Below are 25661 nucleotides of genomic sequence, written 5' to 3' on the forward strand. Positions count from 1 at the left end.
AGAAGCCGGAAGCGTCTAATGTCTATATTAATATAATATATATAGACTGGATAGTGAATATATAGTGTATGAAATAGTGTGTTTTGGGCTTCCTATCTCTATCCCGTCGCATGATTCACGGTAATGATTGGTTTTGCTCTCTGTGTAATTTCTTGGGGGTTAAATGTTTTTATTGGTAATTTTAGTTGCTTTCACATGGTAATTTTAGTGGCATTTTATGTTTTTTATATACCTGAACATGACAATATTGGGTTTTTTACAAAATTTCGTAAATTAGTGCTGGCGTGTAATCATTTTATAATTTTCTAAAGTTTCAAAATTTTGTTTAAAGTTGCAGCAAGTATTAATAACTTCAAAACAAAGTTAATCAAAATCTGACACTAACTTTTCTGTTCTCTTTTGAGAAGCCGAAGGATATTTTCTTCTTGAAACAAGCTTCCTCTCAAAAGACAAAAGAAACAATGTTAACTTTTATTTGAAGTTATCAATACTTACTACAACTTGAAACAGAAGAAAACAACATTTGTTCACTTAAATTTCAAGTCGGGATAAGTTTTATAACTTTTAACTGAGATTAAGAATAAACTCAAAATTTTAACTTAAGCCTTATATTATTGAATAATTGAAACAAAGAATTATGATAAGATTCGGATAGAGTGCAGATAATTTATATATACATTTAAAAAACATTTATATTAAAAACATTCAAATCATTATAATAATAAATTGAACTTGCGATTCTCACCATCGCAGAAAAGCTGGTCACGATATTAAGTATAACAAACCGTTAAACGTTACCATGGTTATTGGTTACAATAAAACATTACCATGGTTATTATAAAACAAACCCATGCACTGGAAATTACTTTCACGGTCGTGATTTCTTCTGAAAGCGTTTAATAAACATCCCTGCATAAACAAACAAATACAGCATGACAAGGGAGCTGATAAATAATATCCCTTAAATTAAATTAAGCAGATGGATTAGTGCTCCATTAGTGTCGTTACAAAAATATACATCTCAAATGTCTCATGGTTAGAATTGTGCGGTTACCATGGTTACTGGGACGGTGTTTTGACGTGTCCGTACGTTTGTCTGTTTGAGTTGGTTGCGTGTTTCATCAGGTTAGCTTTTGTGGTCATCTTTAAATCCTGAAGAAAAGATTTTTAGGAATGTGTTTTAATAGTTTTAGTCTGTAGAGATATGGGTTAAGATATTCAAATACAATTTTTCAGAGACATAAACATAAAGAATATTATATTTAAACCACTCTCACCTGTTGAAGTGGGGCTCCGATCTTGTGCTCCAGAAGCATGTGGTTGCCTGGCTGGAGTCCGATACAAGCTTTGATGATGTTTTCGATACACGACCTCTGTTTGAAGAGCGCGTTGACAACTGGTGTTCCAGCGGGGACTAAAGGTGCTTTCAACAAATAACTCAGGATAGAGAGGATGGAGTTGAATCGGCGAGATTCTGGTTCAGATTCTAGTTGGACCTGAAATATGAGAAGGGTAAGTTGAGGTGATGAGATCGTTATTAATGGACGTAATATTAGCCCACAGTTATGATATATGGTAAGTGGTAACAATGTGGGTGTAATTTTCTAGATTCATTACAATTTCAACCGAGCGGAATTAAACGGAATTAAACGGAATTAAACGTAAAGTTGTCGGAGATGGCACTAACGCCATCGTCTCGACTATACATGAATGAATAACATATCTAGAGTAAGTAAAATTCGAATTTCAAGAGCGTAACGCGGTGCTTAATATTAACCCTATGAATTAAGAATTAGGACTAATTCTAACTGAGTAATAATCACAAGTGCTATACAAAAAGAGCGTTAAGTATCTTAGTATGAAATGGGACTAACCGTGATTCTCTCGCAAAGTTCAGCCAAGATAACGAGATCAAGAATAAGTGGACTGGCGAGTAGAGAGTCCTCACATGTGTTGTGGCACACAATTGTGTTCATTCCGTTCATGAAGATCTCGGAGATGTACTCGTCCAGAGCTCGTTTGGAGTCTGCAACGTAGGGAACGTATTTTATGACAACCTGCGGATATAATTGGATTAGTATGTTAATTGGTCAAAGCATATTTTCTAAACACCAATTTTCAGTTGAAGGCCATGAAAGTCATAAAATTTAGATTAAATAGATGAAGGAAAAGGACTGAAATTGAAAAATATTTGTTGTAGTTCTTACCGTGTGGTCAGGTTTCTTTCCATCAGCATAAAGGATCTTATTGCTGTTAACCATATCATCAACAACATTGCTCTTGGAGATCTCCTTGGATCGGAACTGTTTGTGAGAGGAGAGGTTCTTTCCGTCATTGTTTCCCAGATGGTTGTAGCTCACGATAGAGACTGGCTTGATTCCAGCTCCTACCAGGAAATCTACCAACACACTCTTGTATTTGGTCTGTCCGGATTTGAAGTCGTCTCCGGCAATGTAGACTCCCTCCATCTCAGCGAGCTCGATAACTCCTGAAATTATATAAGTGTGAGTAGGAATTTAAAATGAAGTTGTCACTGTCTACACTAACTGCAGGCTGTTCATTTTTCAATGTTGAGCAATTTAAAGTTCTGGTTGTGACTGTAATTTTAGGTATCGATCATATATTTCTTAACAGAAAACTGACACCACACCGATCCCGATATCAAGTGATTATGACTCAGATTAACAGATATGAAGATCAGTAAACTGATAAAGTCTCAGTACCTGGAACAAAGGTGTTCTGTGGTGATCCGTTGATGTAAGTGCAACCCTCAAGGATGCTGGCCACAGCAAAGATGGTTGATGGTGACACCTCTTCTTCGTTGTTCTGGATTGAGTTCAGTAGCTCTTCAGCTGTCATGTTGAGTCCCTCTGTGATGTCACAGAATCGCTCAGTGTTAGCGGTCCAGAGGACAATTACCTGGAAATAATTTGTGTTAGCACCTCTTTTAGAATTATTAAAAGTGACCGAGATCTTCACATTGGTTTGAGGTTGAATTGGATCGAAAACTTTGGATCCAGGAATGTGTTGATCAAAATCAAAGAAGTTTTGCAGAAAAAATATCATAAATCTAAATTTCTAAAATACCTTGTCCAGATTTTTCTTCTCCTTGAAATCTTTGATATCATTTCTGATTTTCTGCATCATCTCCTGCTTAGTTCCACTAAGAACATTGTCTGCTCGGTCACTCTGAAACAAATTAATTAGATTTAAATTTACCAATATTACATTGTTTAGAATTGAACCGGTAAAATATTTACCGCAGCACCTGCCCATGACGATATGCTAGTTTAAAAATGTCGCAATTTGCCCCTTAGAATTTGATACTCTCGAAACTCGATGACTGTCTAAATTTAAAAGGCAGCTGCGCCCCAGGGTGTCGCCAGGTATAGGACGGGAATGTAAAGGAGGGCAGGTCTTTATAGGTTTCAGGACTTTGATAAAAGTCAGGCAGGTGCATTTGATCAAAAAAGGTTTCATTCTAAAATGTTATCACTGAATTATCATTAAAATTCATTTACTGGAGGATTAGTTCTTGCGAATGGATAACTTTAAACCCACGATAATTAATTAATGAATTACCTGGTTGGCGGCGATAAAGTCAGAGCAGTATATTGAGGGTCGTGGTACTATTTTCTCCATGTAGGGTCGGAGTTGTTTCTGGAGAGAATAATCCAGAACTCGGGCTCGGTCCATAGCATCGGCCAGGTTCATTGAGTTGATATCCCAGCCTAAGATGAAGAAAAGGGTTAAAATTGTTTAAAATAGGGTATTAGATAGGGTTCAATTAAATGTGGTAAATAAATTATGCAAGTTTCATTTTAAAACGAGTACTTCATGATTTATTACGCTCATCGAAATTTTAAAACTGTTTCTCAAAATTTACAGGAAAATGAAGAATTATACGGATGTCATATTTTAAGTGATACAAAAGATTGAAACAAAGAAACTTACCGTCAACTTCGATGTCATTAGGGTGCACCATTGGGACGAGATCGTTGAAAGGCACGTGCACTTCCTCCCCAATCGCATTAACACCGAGTCCTACAGTTCCTGCCTGGGTGATACTTCCGAAATAGTTGGGCTTCTTCTCTCCGTCCTTGGTGTTCCAACACAAGTTGAACTTGTTGGCCAGGATTCCCGCTGTGACGGTGGTTCCGTTGTTTCCGTTCAGTCCGACCAGCATCATTCCGAGTTTGGGTACACAGGTGTCTGTTTTGAAGACCATGGTGTTGGTTCGGGGTACTGCGGAGTAGCTGCCGTCACTGGAAGAGGGTTAGTGTTAGGTTTAGTGGTCCAGATCTATAGAATTTATGTTTTCAGAATACCATTTAAAGTTTGACACTGAAATTTAATGATAAAGGCGTGAGAAATATCTATCAATTAATCAATTCCATTTATAGAAATCGTCAACTTATTTATAAGATGCTATAAAATATTAAGAACAAATATATAAAGTTGCACTGAGTTCTAACCTGTTGGTGGTAACAGAGGTGGTGTTATATTCGTATCTTGACTCGATACAATCCTCGGAGTAGACAACATTGGGAGAGTGTACTTTGACAGACATGGTTGATTCGGTTGTTGGTTTGCGGTTGAGATAGCTAGAGGGTAAGACAACAGTTAGATTGAGTGAAGTAAAACCTTTCGAAAACGTTATAAAGTATGTATGAGAATCTTAATAGAAAATACAGTTTTATTCAGAGTGATGATTGAATAAATACTCAGTAGGAGATTGAGGAAGTACTCAGTATCGTAAAACTTAGAAAATATTTCTAATTTGTGGCTGCATATGATAAATAAAGAATAATAATAAAAAGTTTGAAGAACGGAACAGATGAAGAAGCAGAATATCTAGTGCATGGAAGAGCTATATTGGATATCAGGATTAGTCAAGGTCGCGTTATGTAGCATGTTGATTTCAGTGCGAATCAGAAAAGCAATAAATGGAACTGCTCTCATGAAAAGTTCAGACCAATAAATCTTAAAGCAATTAGACCGATGAAAAGCGATAATCGAAATCCGAGATGTCACAAGAGCAAGTAGGCACTATGAAGCCGTAGAAACTAGAAACTAAATATCTTGATTTGAGAGCATCTACAATTTCACTTGGGTCGCAAGATACCACGGTAAATGTTGCTGCAGTAAATTTTGCAAATTTAAATAGCTCTACACACAGCACACAAGTATGCCTGAAATAGCTGAGACGAACTGGTTGAGTAGTGGCTAGCTATAATTGTGCAGTAAATCCAATGTTTGCAGACGGAAATATCAACAATTAGATTGCAAGCTAACTAATAATTTTCGTAATGTCAGGAGTGAACCAATCGCAGGCAGGAAAACTCTTATCGCCGAAATTTTACATTCAGATATGTTGGAGTGTTAGCAAGAATTATTATCAAGGAAAGTTAAAGGCTAACGAGCAAATTGAGCCAAATTAAGTATTAACGGAAACTAGAAAAGTTCTGTGTCGAACAGAAAAGTTATATGAAGGGAAGGTAATCCCATGCTATCAAGAACAACCGGAGAGGAAAGCTGTATCCAGAGAGGACAGTTGTGTCCAAATACTCAAATAGTGAACTGAACTAACCTGTGTTGAGGGGGTCGTTATATACCCCCTCTCCCTTCCCACGATCACCCCATCTCTCTATCTCCACTCCTAGATATCAGACCACCATCATCTCCAACATCTGCAGACTCCTTACAATTGCCTGCAATTACCAGAGAGTTACATTTGTGTGAGCCAACTTCGTAATACACCCTCAGCAGCAGTTAATGAGGCGACTGCTCGGACTGTTTGTTGATTGGATGATAGCGCCCACGTGGTAAACATGCACGTGGGATCAACGTGCGAGCATTGGACAATAAGTGCACGTGATAGTTGGCAGGATGGTTTATTGGCGCATTGGTCAGTACAGTGCAACTACTAGACTGCAAATTAGGAAACATTATGAGTACAAAGTGCAGCTGTTCAACTATCACATGAGGTGATTGTATATTTATTATCTTGTTAAAATCACCTGTTTCAGTCAAATTTCGACTAAATTTCACGGTGCGATCTTTCAGTGATCAGTTTTCTTGACGAGCTTGCTTTAAGCTTGCTCAAAAAGTTAAAAGACGGCTGAAAATGATCGTGAAACTCGGATGCGAGCTTCTATATCACCTGATGTATTATACTAAAGTAGAGAGAGAGTACGGTTTTGTGGCTTCAATAATCAATTATCCCATATTGAGGGAAGGCTAGTAACATAGTGGTCTGATATTAGTATATAGCGAGTGGTTGGATATAGTTTATACTTATATATAGTACATATACGCGGTGCTGCACAATTGCTATCGGGTGATCAGTCTTGCTGAACAGCTGATGGGCATATGGAGAGATGTTTTACTAAAGTCTATTATAGTGATCATATCACCATACTCCAATATAAGTGTTGCGAGTTTCGTAAACACTTATATTGGAGCGGACTTGAACAGCGGAGATATTTTCTTCTGTTACCATTCTAGAATGATGACCCTACTCAAAAGCTCAAATAGTGTTGCGATTTTTGTAAACGATCATCTTATTCTAACAGTGCTACGAATTTTATATCTGATCACTGCAACCTAGTGCAGGGTTCGATCTTTAAAGAATAATTGTGAGAAAGAATTTTAATTTTGTCTTAAGCCTTTTTGAGTTATACTTTTGTTCATTTTACACATTTGCTCACTTTACTCACAGTCAGCCGCTCTGACATGGTTAACCTCTTCCTTGTGTTGTTGGTTAATCATATGAGCGGGATATAAATACCTCATTTCATTTCATATAAAATCTAAACTGATGTCTTGCCAACTCTAAATCCGGAAAAATGTCGCCAGCAAAAATCCGACCGAAATTTTTACCCCGAAAAATGTTTTTTTGTACAGCATCGATCATTTTTATAATTGGAATTCCTACCGACCTTTTCAGATATCAGAGAATCAGAGAATTACAAAAGAAACTAAGTAACAGAAGGCAGCCTTTTCCTTAGTCTTCCTTGTATTGCAACTATAATATCTTACTTTAGTACAATGTACAATACTTAGTATACTTTAGTACTTACTGAACTAAAGGCACAACGAGCATTTTAAAATGCACATCTATAATAAGGCGATAATCATGCTCAACATGCAGTGTTGGACATTTTTTCGTTAAATTTTAGGTGTGGAATATGGAGAACACTTCTAGACCCAACGAACAATGTTGAAGTTATATTTAATATCGCTTATTTATAAAAATACCTCATATTGCCGCACAACGACATATCATCAACCTTTTTTCTTCCGCTTATTCTTTCCCTTCTTTTTTCTCACCGTTTTCCCTTTCTTTCTCTTTTTATTCTTTTTAACACTCGTCTCACTTATCTCTGTATCTGAATCCTGTAAAAATACTAAAGTTTGCACAGTGGCTTTATAACCTTCGTAATCGTAAGCTTTATAATCTACGTAAGAAAAAATCACCACAAATCTACTAAATGTCACATGTTAATACAAATAGTAAATCGGGGTTTATTATTCAGATTCAAAATAATAAAAGATTCAAAAGATTATCATGATAAAACTCAAACATTATTAAAATAGGTAAAAAATGTTTGAAATCCCACGCCGAAGACAGTTCAAGATTAGGTTTATGCATTGAAATTGAATGGGATACACATCATGCAAAGTAAAAAGCCACGAATTGAAGAGGAACCGAAAACAAACCTCGTAGCCTAGCTCCAACATTTTCCTCCAGTTATACTCCACCGTGTACCTTATCCCTCTCTCATCTAGAGGAAACCGTAGTTTTAGGCTTAACTAAATAATTGTTGAAAAAACATTATACGTTGTGCAATCGAAAAGGAAATCTGTGTGAGTTTCAGTATACTTGATGCTTTTGCCCCTTCTTTGGCGACCTGCAGTTAATACGACATTATAAGTAAAACTTGATAAAATACATAAGTTTAATTCTCACTTATCATCCGTTGATCTTCTTCATCGTGTCTCATATAAATCTGGGATAAAAATTAATTGTGATTGTTGTTATTGTTGTGGTTGTTGTGATTGTTGTGGATGTTGTGATTGTTGTGGATTGTTGTGGTTGTTGTGGTTGTTGCGGTTGTTGTGGTTACTGGTTATTGCCAGTAAGACTTAGTGTACGAAAAGAGAATGCGAATATAAGGATATAACATACGAAGAACGTAAAGGGTCAGTCACGTACCACGCAGTCAAAGTCTTCTCTTGACGAGTACACCTTCACAACACAGCGATACCTTTTGAAAACCCACCAACTATCTTTTCTCCTCAGCCCCTTAAAATTGGTCGAGCAACCCTTACCCTCTCTCTTCTTATAACACTGCGGGGGTTTATCACGTTACTTAGTAGGTTAAATGTTACGAAAATCTAAAATTTCTACCAGTACCACCGCTCAACAGAACGTTAATTTGTCTCCATGGTGTTGAGACATAGCCTCAGCCTACCCTTACTAATTTATTTTCATGTCTACCATATTCAAATCTTCGTGCTTTTGGTATGGGTGCAAGCTTTATACTCAATTTTTGTTGTTAAGATTAAAAATATGTTATAATCGTGCAAATCGTGTGTTGTGGTCATCAGCTACTTATGGTAAGCTAAGTCTAATGTGAAGATTATTTCAAGGAGATGAAAAGTAATCTGTAAAAGTGGTAACAGAAAAGTTCAGTGAAGTTCCGTTTTCACTGAGTTCAACAAATAATTATAAACCATAACGGGACAAGCGCAAGTTCGACGTGATTGAAGTAAATAATTGGATAGACTAAAGACATGGATGTTTAACGGATAGAATGAGATCGTGTAACGTTTTCTTTATAGAGAAAAATATCTACAGATAGTTTCTATTAATAATAAATCCTCGATACTCACCAATGGACCTCTCCTCTTCTGAAAAGAATTATTATTATTATTCGGAGCTCGAGGAACTATTTTAGATAACTGGGACACATAATACGATACATATTATTGACTTATAGTTTAATTGGTAAAATAATCCTAACTTTTAGTTAGGATTATTTTACCAATTGTCCCTTTATAATTGTTTTAAAAATCAATCGTTGGCTATAAAAGTGTTCGATATAGCTGCGACTTTAAGTTTGATAGAATAAATTAGCCATACCAGCGGTATCAATTCTTCCTCCTCCTCAGCCTCATCCTCCTCCTCAGTATCAGCCTCAGCCTCCTTAAACCAGTCAAATCCTATACCATCATCCTTGCTGTCTGCTTCTGAAACATCATGATCATAGTACATTAATTACTAATGTGGTTATCAGTTGAAATGTAGTTTATAAATAATTTATAAATAATCTGTGCAGTAAGTTAAAAACAAAATTTCTTAGTGTATGTCAATCTCCAGCATTATAACTAATCAGAACCCGGAGACTGCAGAGTTACTTCTCGCAGGTATCCAGATCTATTGATGACGGTAAGACACAATTATTGCAAATCTTTCCTTATCAAACGTTACGTGGAAGCTGGAGGCCCTAGCGTTCACATTTAAGTCCGTTCATATTAATTCCGTCCGTGTACTGTTCAAGTCAAAGTCCGTTCATATTGTTTCCCAAAAGTGTTTTACTACAAACTTATTAGCCAGGTACTGAGGTACATATGCCCATTGCCCAATACAGACCAATACAAACCATTCGAAAATGCACAATTTTTCTAGTATTACTTTTTTGTAAAACGGAAGGGGAACTTCAGTAAGTTTTAAAACGCATTATAAGGGTTCGCATAATAACATAGCAGGCATGATAATGGGGTCAGATGTAATTAACATGATAAAATAATTAAATATTGTAAATTAAATATATTCTAGCTAATATAAAAATATATATTTATGATTATAATAAATGATTACCTAATTTGTCTATCATGCTATCATCCATTATTTCTCCTAACCCGACCGAGCTGTCTCCTGCAGCAGGTTCAATATCCAGCGATACCTGAACAAAAGTGAAGTTACATCTGACGTTACAGCCGTTACAGTTACAGTTACAATATCGTACTTACTTTACTTTGGGCGATCCTCAATCGAAATCCCATTCACTGTCTGCCTCCACACGTCTCGATCGCACATAACAGTTCGAAGGTCGTCTAACTGGAGCCCAGTGTCACGAGCTACTACGTCCAGGAAGGTGAGTGGTCTCCTTCCACGGCCGGATTGGGCAAGTCGCCAGGGGAGGATAGTGGAGATAACTTGGTCAGAAGCTCTCATGCAATGCCCAGCGAATCTGGAACGCCTCGACGCAACCACTGAGGCAATAGATGGAAGGTTGCCATAGATCTGCTTGAGGGTTGGATGTTTCTTCCACGAGATGTTCTTGGCCTTCATTAAAAGACGGGTGTAGCATCCGTTGAGGCGCTTCTCAAGCTGCTTGTTTATGGTCCATGTCTCTGATCCATAGAGCAATACTGGTTCGACACAGGCTCTAAAGAACTTGACTTTCAGTTGTTCGGAAATGCCAGAGGACCAGACATTTTGCAGTTTAATACAGGCTGACCAGGCCATTCCTTTCCTTGTGTTGAAATCCTTTCTACTGTCCGCAATGAAAGAGCCGAGGTATTTAAAGTCATCAACCTGTTTAATCTGGCGGCCTGAGATGGAATGTAAGTCGACAGTGTCAGGGATGTTGATGGTCATGAACTCGGTCTTAGAAGCATTCATAGCAATACAATATCGTAAGGAAGCATTTAAACGACCTAAACCACTCCTACAGCTGCAGGTATATTCGTGAAAAGCGAAGTGGCACGAAAAAGCCAAGCAAAGTAATGTAAACTGGAATTAAACTGGAATTAAACTTAAATAGTCAGGGGGAACACTAACGAACCCGTCGTGACAATACAACAATGAAATAAATAAGATAATTTTAAAGAAAATCATAAATAAGACCCAAAACACGTAAAAAAAAATTAACTTCACTACATTCTGTACGAAAAAGAAATAAGATCAAATATAATAATTTAACCGGATTAAAGTGGATAATGCACCGACAAGGTAATAAATTATGCAGGAATGGTTCATAAAATTCACAAAATTACTCCAAAAGTCAAAAATACACTATCAGGAAAGATTACACACAAATTCAAAGACGGGCGTAAATTATGCAACTGTAACTCCAAATGAAAACAGTTCGAACACTTGGTTAAGGGCCACTGGGGTAGTTAAAATGTCCTTAAGACAGTGACTCGGAATCGTTACCGGATGTGTTAGATCAAGTGGAAGACGATGTTGGTGTCTTTTTCGGATTTCTGATGCGATGACAGCTGCTGAGAAACTTGCCCAGTTCTTCTATGTGGGCTGAATTCATCATGTCTTTGTAGTTCCTGAGAAGTAAAAGCCCTTTAAGGTCATCTGAGAGAGAAGATCGTACTGAGTGGTACATGGGGCACTCAGTAAGGCAGTGTTCCTCGTCTTCAATAATCGTGCCTTCAAAGAAGGGAAGGTATTCGAAGCCGTGAACGTGATCCCTATCGCAGCAGAATCTGCATGCTCTTGACCAGACTCCGGCCTCCTTCGTGTAACGCCCTCTTTCTATCATCAGGTCGTGGCTGCTGGAGCGGGTTTTAGCTGTATTCGTTCGGAATTGCCTGCTCTTCAGATTGAGGTACTGCTCGTCTCCAAATTCCTCCTTGATTTGGTTGTAGAACTGCATCTTGGTTTGCGATCCCAGGTCCACCCTCCAGTCACTGATAAAGACATCCCTCATGGTGCCATGAGCTGCTTCTGTTTCATAATGAGCCACAGAGCTGAGTTTCTCGTGCCAGGAGAGGTTAAGATTTTTCTGTTCCTGAAACGCTTGAGATACTAAAAAATTGACACTGTTCGTCTCAGAAGAAGCTCCGGAAAGTCTTCTAAAGTATCTGAGGCATTGTGGCAGAACTGAGAGGGCCCAGGGCATCCTTCCTGTGTCCCCGTAACAGAAGTTGTTGTTAGTTTTCTTGTGCACACCCAGTACCCATTTCAGCATTTTGAGGTGTGTTGTCTCAAGAGTGTCTTTTGCTGCAACTTTTGATAGGTTGTGTCTTTGGCTGGGTTCACGCGCCATTTCTTTCATGAGGTGAGTCGAGGGTAGCCATATCTGACAGGCGTAAGTTGCTACCGGTTTCACCAGACAGTCAATTAGCTTAAGCATGGTTTTGGTGGTCAGAGCTCTGGTGTCTACCATGCGTTTTATCGAAAAGAATGCTCGAAGCGCCTTCTTCCTCAGTTCGTTCATGGCGCATTTAAAAGATCCATTGAGGCTGAGCTGGATACCTAGATAGCAGTAGGACCTTGTTGGAGAGATGTCGAGCTGTCCAAGCTTGAACCCGTACGAGCAGTTTAGCACCCGCGAGCTTGAGTTGAAGACCATTATTTTAGTCTTATCAATGTTGATAGATAGCTCCCATTTGTTTGCAAAATCATTTAGGCAGTCAAGCTCTTTCTGAAGGCTTTGCTGGTCAAGAGCTAAAAGGATGAGATCGTCGGCCCAGAGCAGGTGGTTGACTGGGAAGCCATTGAGTTCAGGGACAGAGAGATCTTCTAGGGCTGCTAGATGGATGGAGAGGTCGTAGATGTATATCTTAAACAATTCAGGAGACATTGGATGCCCCTGCTCTGTTCCAATGGTGACATCAATGGTCTCCGATAGTTTTTGGATCAGTTTGATGCGAGTCACCGAGTTGCTGTACATGTTCTTAAGGCAAGCGAAGAAGTTCCCTCCGATACCAAGGTGATTGAGCTTATACATGAGTGCTTCTCTGCACACCGTATCGAACGCTTTCCGGTAGTCAACAAAACAAGCAAACACTCTCTTTTTGAGCTTTTTCGTGTATTTCTCAATGATTGTGGTAATTGTAAGGATGTGATCCGAGCACTGTGCACCAGCTCTGAAGCCAAGTTGGTGGGGGAAATCGGGGCAGATAACTTTGCGGAAGTCGATAAGTCTTTCAAGGAGATACAACTATATATGTATAACAACTAAAAAACAAGGTTTACCTTGTATCTTATGCGCCGATTTACACTTGCCCTATTTGCAGTTCTGATAGAACTGGCGGAGGTGAAAAAGAAAATTACAAAGAAAAGTTTGAAAGAAAACATGTCTAGATAACGAGAAATGATAAAATTAACAAGTATTTTGTAATGAAATGAACAAGTACTGCACCTATTGTAAAGAGCACTTCAGGTCACGCGTAACAGGTTTTCATCACTGCGTTGTTCCGTGACTCAGCGTTACAATTATACGTTAATCTGCAAAGTTCATCGATACGGTTACAGACCAACACCTGCACCTATAAAGGATGGCTCAATCCATTTAATTACGTTTAACCCGAGTATCCAATTTCCAAATTTAATTCCTTTGTAATTCAGAAATGCGTTGGGCTTGGTGATTAATTCAAATTGGACAACGTTGCATATGCTTAGGGACCCTAGAAGTTAGGGGACTGTTGGAAAGTTTGCAAAATATTGTCAGTTATTTAGATTATATCATGACTACGCCCTACGGCCGGGATTTAACTGTCGCGGTTTATAAATGGTGCAAAAGTTGGAATTCCCGCTTAGTCTAAACCCTCATCAGCCTGCAACAAAAGTGAAAAGATACATCTATGATACAAAATTATTCAATTTTCATAATATGGAACATCTTACTGCATCACCATCGAACATTAAGGAACCAAAGTCTGAGTCAAATTTACATGATTTCTAAGTACAGCAATATTTTTCAGAGTTCTGTCGGTATTATACCGAAAAACCAGTCCCATAACTTTCATTAATTAGTTAGTGCATGAGACGAGAACGAACGAACAAACGCAACCACGGATTTTTCACTAATATAGAATGTAGATACGGACATAGTCCGTATCTACTGAATATTTAAGTTTATTCAAACGATGAAGAGATTAAAATGCACGGTTGTCGGTTAACACGCAATGGTACGGTCGTCGGTCATGGGTTACCGGTTATCATGGGTTACCGGTTGTCATGGATTACCGGTTGTTATGGGTTACCGGTTGTCATGGGTTACCGGTTGTCGGTTATAGCTCACGGTTAACCTGGTGTGTAAACGGTTAAATTATGACACCTAACTAACAAACTATTAAAGAACAATCAACTAATCAAGGTTAATCGTTGAACTGGACTATGTAATGAAAAATAAGTGATGATATCCAGGCCAAAATCATAACATGTTAATTCCAATCAAGCGTTATTAACTCACTTATTGAATAAACTGACGTACCTATCTTCGTTGCTATCCAATATCAGGAAATTCAGGAATCCAAGTTGTGATCTGCCTTTGGAAGTTATAGCTTTATCACCAGGTCCCTTTACACACTGGAAATGTGACAGAACAGCGTAGATTAAATTTACATAAATTTAATATGCTCATTGATCATTCACCCCAAGAGATGAAATAAGAAGCTTGGCCGAAGAACTTGTAATGAGCAACTGGACGTAAAATCTTGTTATTGCCAATGGTACCCACTTTTATAAGAGAAAAAACTGAAATACTTAATCTTAATCTATCGTGGAGGGGTCATTGTTCATCACGTTGCTCTCTGTGCACTTTTGCCTGCTTCATTATAAAGTTCTACTACTATGATACCTGAATTCAAGTTTTAACTACAAATATAAGCCTAGGTTATCTTAAAGAGGTAGATACTGAAAAAGTTAAATAATAAAACAAGGAGATAAAGCAGGTACGTATATGGCTCGTATACTTGTTCTATTCAAATTGATATCTGAGTTAAGTGATCAGCAGTATAAAACCCAATTTGCCGTGAACCCCGATTTTTTGTTCTTTTTCCCTTTCCCACATTATTTTTAGACGTTTATGTAACGTTTAAAATTAAACCAGGTGGCCATATTGGTATGTCATTTCCTTGAAATTATCCTTGAAATTATCCTTGAAATTATCCTTGAAATTATCCTTGAAATTATCCGTGAAATTATCCTTGAAATTATCCTTAAAACTATCATTGAAATTATCCTTGAAATTATCCTTGAAGTTATCCTTGAAATTATCCTTGAAATTATCCTTGAAATTATCCTTGAAATTATCCTTAAAACTATCATTGAAATTATCCTTGAAATTATCCTTGAAGTTATCCTTGAAGTTATGCTTGAAGTTATCCTTGAAATTATCCTTGAAATTATCCTTGAAATTATCCTACTTTAAAATTTACCAAGGCTTAGACAACAAGGTTCTTTAAAGTAGGTGAAGACGGTCCCCGCTGTGCAAGTCACCTCATTGCTCCCTTTGTTGAGAGCTCCAGAGTCAGAACAAGTCACTTTCACGACGGTTCCTGGGTCTACTGGAAACTCAGCTGCTGTCTCGATAGTACTTGTCCACTCAGTCTTCAGTCCAGTACATCCTTGATAATATGAATAGGTCCATATATTTTATATTCCTCAAACAGGGCTCGATTATATCGATTAAAAAGAAAAATTCCATAAATTAATACTGTATACAAGGTTCACAAGTAATATGTACGTATTGCAATGCAAAGTTAACTTAATAGCATCTTATCCTATATTTTACATTTTCAAAATACTCAATTACCTAGTGGTTGAGGTTGGTAGTAGTCAGACGCAGTGTCAGAGGAAAAGAACAGTATCTTTGAAACTTCTCCGCTCCAGTATCTGCTCCAGTCACTGTTATCACACGTTGAGTTTGACATCAGGGTGTTGACCACCTCCACCTCGTTACAGTGAATCACTAGTCTGATACCTGAGATTCTGGTTAAGGTTATCCTCCATACCTTCTTTGTAGCAGGTGGCAGGTTAGTGGTGAAGTTAGAGTAGTCTGAGCCGGAGCTGCAGTACCAGATAAAGATTAGAGGATTAGAGGAGAAGTGGAGGACGAGTCCTCCTACTTTGTCTCTCTGTGAGGTGAAGAGCTCCACATCCACGTTATGGTTACTCCCTAGCGTACTATCAGTCGTTATGTTAAGAGAATACTTCTCCAGATTAAAGTAGATATTCACATCGCGTTGTACTGCTATCCAGCCTGAGGTTGTTACCACGTGAATATTTAATAGCACATTACAGTATACATCAGCTGGTAGATATTATAAGTAAAATATTATCCACTACTTTAAGAACGACTAATTTAGTCTACATTTTTCGGCGACTAATTTAAAAGTAGACAAAAATTTCAGTAGAGCATATTAATTATGACATGAATATTATTGAGCTTATGCATTGCTTTTATGCTTTCACATTTTCTTACTTCCTTTTCCCATCAGAAAAATTGCAACAGATCATTTAATCAACATGCCTGACTTTGTGTGCGAAATCGGGGAAAAAACTAAAATAATGGAAAAAAATGGAGTGGAAAATGATCTCGAAAAGTCAAAAAATGTGACTAAAAATTTGCAAAATTTGTGACTAAAATTATGGTAACCAAAATTTTTGTAACCAAATTTATTGCGAACCAAATTTATTGGCCTTTAGGTAGTGCAAATTTATCTATGATCGTTGCCTTATCTATGCCTGTACTGGTTTGGTAGTTTATTATGACTGCAATATCATTTCGCAAATTTAATTGAACTGCTATAAATAAAGAGATTTGTGAAATATTTAATCCATCATGATCTTACCTTCATCAACTTTAAAGTACTCGACAGTATTCTCGATGAAGAGAAGGAACAGCAGCAAGATTAACCACATCGTTGTATATTGTTGTTCTTGATTCACTAACAATAGAATAAAATAATAATAACAACGCGACGATAATCAGTTGAAAATTGAAAAGCAACAATATGATATGTTTGTACTTTTATGCTAAAATTGCAATCCGGATTAAAATGTGTATACAAGTTCAAGATACCACTACTACAGTGGCGTAACGTTGCCTGTTGGCGTCATATGGAAATAACATGACGATAGGAGCTTTAAAGCCACCCTCCTCGAAAAATTCCCTCGATCGGAAGTCTGCTCCTCCTCCTGGTCAGGATCCTTTTGAAACAATGAACTATCCGTTAGTAACTCCAATTTTTATTTGCCGTCATCTTCTCTAGTTCGAATTTTGAAGTTTCGATAAATTACAATCACAAATTAATATTCCCAATGGATGAGTATTCCATAACAAATATACGAAAAAGCATCATATATTAACGAGGAGAAGGAGAGAATTATTTCACATTTGAAAATTTACATCCCCACCTGAGCCTGCTCCAGTTGACGCTGCGGACCCATCCTCGGTTAATGCCTATTCATTCTACTGACGTATTTTAATTTCATGATGCTCACTGGATCCTAGCTGGTTCCACCATGCTGCTCGTTATTTTTCAAGTTTACAGCAATATTTCAACATAGCCACCGAATGATGTACTAAATGGTTCGAGTTTTATTACAACTTTTCGTGAAATAGGCATTCAGCGACATTCAGCGACTATGTGATTGAGATTTAAAAAAGAGAATGTTCAAATAAAACAGAAACAAGTAAATAATTTCCTGCAAGCCCTCTCATTCATCAACAGAAAAGTATCCTTCAACACTATTTCAGCATTTTTATAACGTTCATAAGCGTTATTAGGCGATTTTGGCGCTATTTTTCTGTTATGAAATCGATTGTAATCGACAACCTAAAAACCACTCATAAGCGATTATGATCGACATTCGACAATAAGAAAAACTCATTTGTGATAACTTAACTTTTTAACCGCCATAATATGTTTTAGACATTTGACACTGCGTTATATTTTCAAAGATATCAGTTTTTATGTTTGCAGCTCCTCCTATAGCTGATGATAATGATTTATATCAACTTAAAGTTGATTAATACATAATACTGATATGACACTGACACTGATACTGATATGACACAATTGATACTTAAAGACACAGAGCCAGGATTGTAAATCTTTTATAACAAAGGATTGTATGTATTATTCAATCTACCGCAATTTAACAAGTGAGTTGTGCTTTGTAGATCGTCTCATCGGTTTTTATCTTGAATCTCAAAAATATTATGTCATCAAATTTATCACGTAGTGAGTATATCAATATGGGAATACAATAAAATATATATTTTATCTGCGAAATTGAGTATCATGAATCGTCTAAAATCAGTTACAATAGGCTGCTAAAAGAAATTGCAATTGTTTTTCCTGTTTAAACGCCTATCACTCTATTGTAGGAAATGGCTGAGATTTACGTGGCCGGCCTTGCACTTTACAAAATTATTTTGTTTCTTTGATTTTGAATTTTCTCTCTAAGGAAGTTTTCATGTAAATACAATATGCGCATACCTATAATGATGAGAAGTTCATACGGTATGTACTTTTTAAAATGGCTGTACCGTATGTACTAATAAAATTGGTTATATAAAGTACGATAAATGGGGTTTCGATGGAAGTCCGACTTTCGTGACAAAATAATAACACTAACAGGAACACTTGAACTGGCGCTACGGACACCTTAACTGTACGGTACGTACTTCTCATCTTAGGCGCATACAACTTTTTCCCATGCTTATTGAATTTGATCAGTGTTGTAACTTCGTGGCTTTCCCTCATCCCTTTACAATTACATAATAATAGTTTATTACAGATGGAAGAAATCACAAAACTGCAAGATAAGGTCCACGACTGCAGAAGTTTACGGGAGCATATTATTACTCCAGCTTCATTGACCCACTCAGAACAAACATTATGTTTTCTCTCGTGTAGGAAAGTGTCACGATATTTCGAGATAAATTTGTCGATGCAAATATAATTAATTCCCAAATTCCTAAATTTTGTAAAAGAAAACTTAGAAACATATCGTTTTTGTGGTGTGACGCCAAACCTTGACCAGAATCTGAACTCCCTGTGTCGCGGTAGATAATCCATCATGATGCCTGGTTATGTTCCTTGATAATTTATAGATATCTTCATCTCCATCCATGATATCATGTTTGATCGCGTAAAAATGATCAGAAAAAGTTGCAAACGAGATTCAATAACGTTTTTTATTGCAATGTAATTATAAAATGAGCCAAATTGAACGGACATTTTTGAAGGATTTTCAATGTTTTGACACTTATAGTAAGTGAGTAATCTATCAGCTTGGATTATTACTAACTTGCATTTGCATCAGCCATGTCACTTCCCCAATCCCCAGGCTTTTATACTGAGGTATCTCAACTTCTCAAGATGCGCGCATTGTCTTAATCAGATGGCAATTTTGTCAATTCACAATTGCTTTAAGTTCACTAACAGCTTTTAATTGAATAATGATAATCGGCTTGTTTTATACGTGTCAGAGTCTGATAGTTTGATATATTATAAGTTTCAATCTTGCAGCTGCCGTTTCTGCTCTTCGTGGAGAAATGCGGGACGCCTTCTTACATGCAATGCAGTCGGGGTTTGCTCTTTGGTTTGTTAAAATATTCTCATCATTCGGGTGGTGTACGTGATATACGATGGCCCTGACATTCTGGCTAAACCTCATCACAGTATCAAAGTAAGTATACTTGGCTCATTTAAGTTTATTATTATCCAAGACCAAAGTCCCAACTGTGCCGTTACTGCCGTAGTTGTTGCTTCTTAGATCTTATTTTTAGAATATCGGAGCTCTATCCTGTTGTCAACATTACAATTTTACTTTTACTAACTCCCACTATTTATTTGAACTAGCAGGAACCCGTCTAACTAAATCTGTTGGGGGTATAATATATCAACAAAGGATGCCGAAACATTTTACTGAATTACTACGCCATCCACAATTAGTGTCAAGTGTGTGTTGTACTTTAGTTCCGATAATTTAGTTCCAATGGTAATACCTATGAAGATTGTGAAGTCAGAGCGTCGTTTGCTTTTGTACTTTCTTCTCTTCTTGTAAATCTGAATCGATGATTTTGAATACGTGTGCTTCGCCTATTCTATTTACGCTGACGGAAGATTTTTCTTGTAATCTTTGATTAAGTGTTAACAGACGAACTAAGCTTAAACTTTTTGTTCCAAGGGTTCAGTGCTTATCATTAATTACTTGTTCGCCATTTTCACTGATCTAAACCTATTTTGTTTAACTGGTAACGTTTTATATTTCATAGCAAACCATATGATCCATATTACGATTCTATTAAATTACTATTTTAGAATTTAGATAGACGGAATTATGCTTCCACCCAATTAACTAAACGTTCCTAGCTCTTTTATCGGTCGATCAGTAAATTAATTAATTAATTAAACCAGATTTAATAATGTCTATAATTGTCGTGGTGGTGATGCTCATAGTACCTGCTTGGTCCTGTGATCAGACAATCAAGGTAAGTTAACAAGTTACAACGGATCTGCAAATCAAATGACCAAAAACAACCTGGCTAAAAGTTGGCTAAACATTTCAACTGAAAATGGTAACCCGTAAAAAACATGTCATTGTTCACATGTTACCAACGTGTTCACTGTTCACTGTTCAGGGAGCCTGTTGTTGCTCAGTGAGGCACTATGGGGAGGTGATGACAGCCCTGAGGAGGAACCCAGTACAGAGGACTAAAGGGATAGCATTCTGGCCATCGGAACCATGCACTACAGAAAGTGGTAAGATTTACGAGAATACAGGTCAATCATGGCACCAGGTAGATCAACATAATGTTCCATGATTTTGGCTTGCAGTCAATAATTATCTTTAATTGGACTGGACAACAAACGTAAGTTTTGTTAAAAGTACCTGATATTCCAAAATGATCCCTTTTCGATTGTGGTAATTTAAAGTAATTTACATAGGTGGCTATTTGCGGTTATAGGCGGTTATAGGCGGTTATAGGCGGTTATTTCCATATGATTATATGAAACTAAGCTCATGGTTTCTAAATTTATAAAAATTTCATTTCTTGAAGAGTTGACCTTAAATGTTAGTATTATATAGACCAAGGCAATATTAAATACGTTCACGCTCTTAATCCAGTTTGAGTAAACAGGGAAATTTATAAATTACCTTTTATCAAAGCCGCGTAGTCGTGGTAATGAAACCGCACATCACCCATGGGGTGAATGGAATACCTTCTTCAGTTTTCGTTATTATAACTTCGTTATTACGTTTTGTTATATACCGTATTTTTCAAGTTATCTGAAATGCTGATAAAGTATTAAAGGTACCTTGCCATTAATCATAATTTTTGTTAATTTAGTTTTAACTTTGTACAGTCTGATTTTGCATATAGACTGCATGGACTCCTCTGAAACAGACGTTAATAAACAACTATTCAATAAAACAACTATTTGTTTTTACGGCACAATCTAACAATATTAATAATAAATAAATCAGTGGAGGCTTGAGGAGGTTTCAAGTGCCGAAGGTCACTCATGCTTATCGTTGGATCGACCTGTGCTTGAAACCAGCTCTACCATCCACATTCCACTAGATCAATGTACAAATATAAAAATATAAGAATATAAGAATCTAAAAATACTTCAAAGAGCAAAGTTTCATCCTTAAAAACTTCTTGGTGTTATTTGGTGACACAGGAGAACCCAGTTGAGTTTTAGTTTAGAATTTAAGCTTGTGGGACTATTGCATTTTGGTTTAATCTGTAATATCAAGAAAATATTTTGCTCACATAAACTATGCATTTTCAATTTTGGAATATTTCTCTTTTAATCATAATCCCCGGTCATCGCTATCCATCCATAATTAATTAAAATATTGAATTTGACAATTAATATGATCAGGTCTATAAATTATCAACTTGATGCTTATTCAGTGATATTTGTTTTCAGCACGTAAGTACGTCTCTACTGTGGCGGTGGTTGCAGATAATCACATCTCCACCTTTAACCATTTCGTTTTGGATCAAAGGTGCATACTGCGTAAATTGACGGCTGAGTTAACTTATCAATTCAAAATTGCATTAATATTTGAAAAGTAAAGATTGGAAGATGATAAAGTTTCAATACCATATTTAAATCTCACAAAACTAAGTGTTCCACAGGATGAAGGTACGTGGTTGCAGGTTAAGCTACACTTGGGACACACAGTGGACACAGTGCCCCCCTAAAAACTGCACCGTCACTCATATACCCCCGGGTTAGTGGACAACACTTAATCTCCTTTTTTACAGCAGTCAAATAATGTACGTTATATTTGTTTAATTATTAAAGTAAATCAGTTAGGCAGTACCCAAATCAAGCTGCCTGCATGCACAAGCATTGCATCCAAAATATATTGACTTGGTAACCAGTAAACACCAAACATTGAAGCATCTTCTCAGAATCAAGATACATGATTAAAATCAAATTGGAATGTAGGACGTCCGCTCAGCTTAGTCAGATAGATGTATGTCCTATCGTCATCGGATTCAACGACCCGGTAAGTTTCCAATGCATACGAAGAAGATTATATTCATTACAGATTCTTCCGGGTTTTTAGTGAGAATTAGCGCTATTACCCGGGTTATCAAACAAACTTATAAACCGTAGGGTCTATCTGAAATAAATACTTTTGCATGCCGTGTCTTTAATAAGTTAATAGATAACATGAATTGCTGTTTTTTACAATCGATATCAAGGAGGAACTTTTATAATTATTTCGGTGCTTGAGATTGATTTCTCAGAATGTGGATTACCAGCCAGGGAACCATTTGCTAAGGTACCCTGACCAAGGATATGAGATTCAAGATCTGGCTGTGCAGGAAGAAAAGGTAACGACTGTAACAGTTTATCACAACACTCTACTTACTACTACCTTAGCAGCAGCTGTATAGCACGTGTGACGTGATTGACACTATTTTGCTGAGTTATTATCGTCAACAACTTCAAATGTGCATCTTGATAAACTCTCACACTATTCCAATCAGGAATGCTCGGATTGCTGTTTGGTTTCGAGGTGGATCCCGGAAAGTGCTCGTTCTTCCATCGCGTCCGGACAAAAGGGACCTTATAACCGCCGACGACACACCGTTAACAGGTGATCTATGTTATAATAATACACATAATAGATGTGGATACTTGTGGAATGATCAAATATATTTGTTTTGACACGTCACACAGTTAAGCAATCAGCTTAATTTATTATTGATTAACTAAAACCCAAAATCACTGGCACGTGTCGAAACAAATATGTTTCACTTCGCCCACCAGTATTGGTATTTATTGAGTAGTACTTTATTTTCGGGAGGAGTTATAACATTCATACAATGGTTATTTTAAAAAATGTATATATATATATAATATATATATATTATATTATTTCAAAACAGATTAGAAATGACGAAGTTATCAAGCATTTTCTGTATCTCGTTAACAATATTGACTGGGTGATTATGTGACACCGTGACACGACACCTTAATTGGGCACCCTTAACAATTCCCATAATGTTTAACGGGGGCACCTTATCACGTGATTAGGTAAACCAATCACCTTATCACACGTAATGAATAAACTCGTTATGCTTCATATCTCGGTCATCTGAGAAGCTACAGTTCTAATTCTTTCAGGACAAACGTAATTCGAATGGCCAAACACAATTCAATAACATTTAGCTTGATCTGACTATCCAAACTATCAAATAAATGTGAAAATGAACCTCCATTTGAAAAAAATGAACGCAAATATTTTTCGAGTTGACAAATTCCTCGAACCAGTGGTGGTAGTAAGTCATACCAGAAAGAAGTCTTTAAATTGGGCAATCAGTGACTGAGCTATAAAGGCCAACCTATGGGTACTGACTTTTGGCCCACCCTGTATATACTAGAAAACCCGTGGTCAGAGGGAGGAAGCTAGTATTCTATTTCTTTGGTAGTCAGTTTTTATCGCATCATCCGTCAATACAACCGAAGATACAGCCGATTATAATGTAGCTAGCACTGAACACAACGTAATTACCACAAAACCGATCAAAATGCCGTTCTAACAATATTTGCACGTCACGTGCACGTGCACATTTCAACACCGTTACCATGGTTACCATGTAACTTCCTATTTCTCATATAATTTGCACGTGGGCGGTCGTACAGACCTAGTAATATAGATAACTAGAAAACCCGTGGTCACAAGGAGGAAACTAATAGTATTTTTTGTTAGTGAGTTTAAATCGCGTCAAAATATCCTACACAACCGAAGATACAGCCGATTAAAATGTTGCTCGCACTAAACACAACGTAATATCAACAAAACCGATAAAAATACCGTTTTAACAATCTTTGCACGTGCACGTGCGTGTAACGAAACGTTACCATGGTTACTTTGCAACCTTTTGCTTTTTGCCGAATTTGCACGTGGGCGGTCGTACATACAGACAGAAATAATCATTTGAATTATAATAGTTACTGGGCGTTTGGTATTCTCCACAATACTCAATCAACAATGAATATTCTAGTTGAAAAACAGTAACAAGCTTACAGTAGTGACATATTTCAGATGCTCCGCATATACTGGACCCAAGAAGGGGTGTCATTGTTTTCCGACAAAAACGACGGATATCCCACTAACTGTAAACAAAGACGAGGTATTGTTACAAACTGAAAACTGTGGAGTATACTGTATGATAACCTTAATTGTTAATTCAAACCGATTTAACAATTAGGTTTTATTTACAAATGGACTTCATGTTTTTCACATTTTGAGGAATTAAGGTGCACACATTTGTCTATCAAATATTACAAGATTTGTGTCCTTCGTTCGGTAAAAACTGTACATCTCAGGTCAGGACAGCCCACGATTTCGACTTTGAAGAACATCTGAAGTGTGGTGTCTTTTGTTTTGATAATGCTAGGAGGACAAGGAAGAAAAGAAAAAAGAAAAAAAAAGTGGATGATGATTATTGATTAATCACTCTACACTCGACTGTCACCAGTCACGTGACTTTCTAAACACGTTCTCTAGCTGGCCCTGAATGACTATTCGAAATCCTAGCTCTCTAATCTGATCCCAACCCTAACCCTATCCCAATCTTTAACAAAAGCATACACTGAAACCCTAACCCTAACGAGAGATTAGACCAACTTCCTTATACGGTCATATCACGTGATCGAAACAGTTTTTCGCTAATATCTCGCTAGGGGAGCATTTTAACCCTATTGCCTATGTCATGGGGCCGGGGTGATTCGGAATCAGCGTCCGAAAATACATCGATCCAAGTTGGTTTCAATTGCCGGGGGCCCTTTTAGAAAAATCTCGAAGATCGATTGTACACAGGGGTGCCATAGTGCATTTAGCACGTTCGAAAAAAAGTATGTACTAATACTAATTACTAAGTATTACTATTAGTACAAATGTTATGATCAAAACAAAATGGAAGACTTTTATTTGTTTTCAGATACACTAAACTCTATTTTATACAATTGAACTATCGATTTCAAATTTGCTAGTATAGAGAATGCCATTTAGACCATAAAATTAAATTGTATGTTGTATTACAAATCATATTAAAAGGATCGGTCTGGAATTTATGAAAAGCATTTAAAAAGTGTATACAACATATTGATATATCTCGTCCAAAACCTACAAGTACAACACTATATTAAATATTTTTACTAGTTGTCTAAATTTTTTTTGGTTTTGAAGTAGCGCGTACTTGCCGGCCCGCCGTTGCTCTAATAAAAGCCCTAATAAAATGGCTAGCTTGCGTTTTTTATTTTTAATGGACTGACCGTACCCGGCGCTCGCTACTTTGTAGCAACGTACCACTTCCCCATTTCGAGAAGAAAGCGGTGCGCACTATATACTTTAT

At 37.0% G+C, this 25661-nt stretch overlaps 4 protein-coding genes across 4 annotated transcripts in view; 2 read left to right on the plus strand and 2 right to left on the minus strand.

Annotated features, from left to right (window-relative positions):
* Window positions 1-635: 635 nt before the first annotated feature.
* On the minus strand, window positions 636-5745 carry LOC134816582 (inositol-3-phosphate synthase-like). Its single transcript, XM_063825495.1, has 10 exons — window positions 5591-5745; window positions 4476-4604; window positions 3955-4265; window positions 3583-3731; window positions 3088-3189; window positions 2724-2919; window positions 2208-2488; window positions 1875-2057; window positions 1278-1496; window positions 636-1152 (listed from the first exon to the last, which is right to left on the minus strand). The coding sequence occupies exons 2-10, from the start codon at window positions 4568-4570 to the stop codon at window positions 1060-1062; spliced, it is 1629 nt and encodes a 542-aa protein (XP_063681565.1). The 5' UTR covers window positions 4571-4604; window positions 5591-5745; the 3' UTR covers window positions 636-1059.
* Window positions 2930-25661, plus strand: part of LOC134816585 (mitochondrial import inner membrane translocase subunit Tim10-like) — a 51127-nt gene continuing 28395 nt past the window's right edge. Inside the window, exon 1 of the mRNA XM_063825498.1 lies at window positions 2930-2933. The gene's annotated coding sequence lies outside the window, so the exon portion shown is untranslated. The remainder of the gene's footprint in view (window positions 2934-25661) is intronic.
* LOC134816583 (uncharacterized) lies at window positions 5643-13117 on the minus strand. The gene is made up of 9 exons (XM_063825496.1): window positions 13007-13117; window positions 9887-9971; window positions 9149-9255; window positions 8899-8916; window positions 8219-8353; window positions 7973-8012; window positions 7723-7787; window positions 7261-7398; window positions 5643-5711 (listed from the first exon to the last, which is right to left on the minus strand). Exons 1-8 carry the CDS (start codon window positions 13106-13108, stop codon window positions 7288-7290), a joined length of 663 nt encoding a protein of 220 aa, XP_063681566.1. The 5' UTR covers window positions 13109-13117; the 3' UTR covers window positions 5643-5711; window positions 7261-7287.
* Window positions 20130-25017, plus strand: LOC134817259 (uncharacterized). The gene is made up of 9 exons (XM_063826399.1): window positions 20130-20261; window positions 20412-20532; window positions 21712-21790; window positions 21924-22018; window positions 22203-22300; window positions 22545-22631; window positions 22788-22897; window positions 24350-24437; window positions 24634-25017. Exons 1-9 carry the CDS (start codon window positions 20196-20198, stop codon window positions 24754-24756), a joined length of 867 nt encoding a protein of 288 aa, XP_063682469.1. The 5' UTR covers window positions 20130-20195; the 3' UTR covers window positions 24757-25017.

Source organism: Bolinopsis microptera, chromosome 6, assembly GCF_026151205.1.
Source record: "Bolinopsis microptera isolate Bmic1 chromosome 6, MBARI_Bmic_1.0, whole genome shotgun sequence".
NCBI classification, from domain to species: domain Eukaryota; kingdom Metazoa; phylum Ctenophora; class Tentaculata; order Lobata; family Bolinopsidae; genus Bolinopsis; species Bolinopsis microptera.

Bases quoted from the DNA above. Each gene is read 5' to 3' on its own strand.
- LOC134817259 (XM_063826399.1), top strand. From the start codon at position 20,196: ATGTCTATAATTGTCGTGGTGGTGATGCTCATAGTACCTGCTTGGTCC. The intron at 20,262-20,411 runs GTAAGTTAACAA...TTCACTGTTCAG, and splicing joins CCTGTGATCAGACAATCAAG to GGAGCCTGTTGTTGCTCAGT. The intron at 20,533-21,711 runs GTAAGATTTACG...ATTTGTTTTCAG, and splicing joins ACCATGCACTACAGAAAGTG to CACGTAAGTACGTCTCTACT.
- LOC134816582 (XM_063825495.1), bottom strand. From the start codon at position 4,570: ATGTCTGTCAAAGTACACTCTCCCAATGTTGTCTACTCCGAGGATTGT. The intron at 2,489-2,723 runs GTACTGAGACTT...ATATAATTTCAG, and splicing joins ACAGAACACCTTTGTTCCAG to GAGTTATCGAGCTCGCTGAG. The intron at 1,497-1,874 runs GTTAGTCCCATT...CTCATATTTCAG, and splicing joins AACTTTGCGAGAGAATCACG to GTCCAACTAGAATCTGAACC.
- LOC134816583 (XM_063825496.1), bottom strand. From the start codon at position 13,108: ATGTTTTCTTTCAAACTTTTCTTTGTAATTTTCTTTTTCACCTCCGCC. The intron at 9,256-9,886 runs GTAATCATTTAT...ATGATGTTTCAG, and splicing joins TAGCATGATAGACAAATTAG to AAGCAGACAGCAAGGATGAT. The intron at 7,788-7,972 runs GTGAGAATTAAA...GGTTTCCTCTAG, and splicing joins AGAAGATCAACGGATGATAA to ATGAGAGAGGGATAAGGTAC.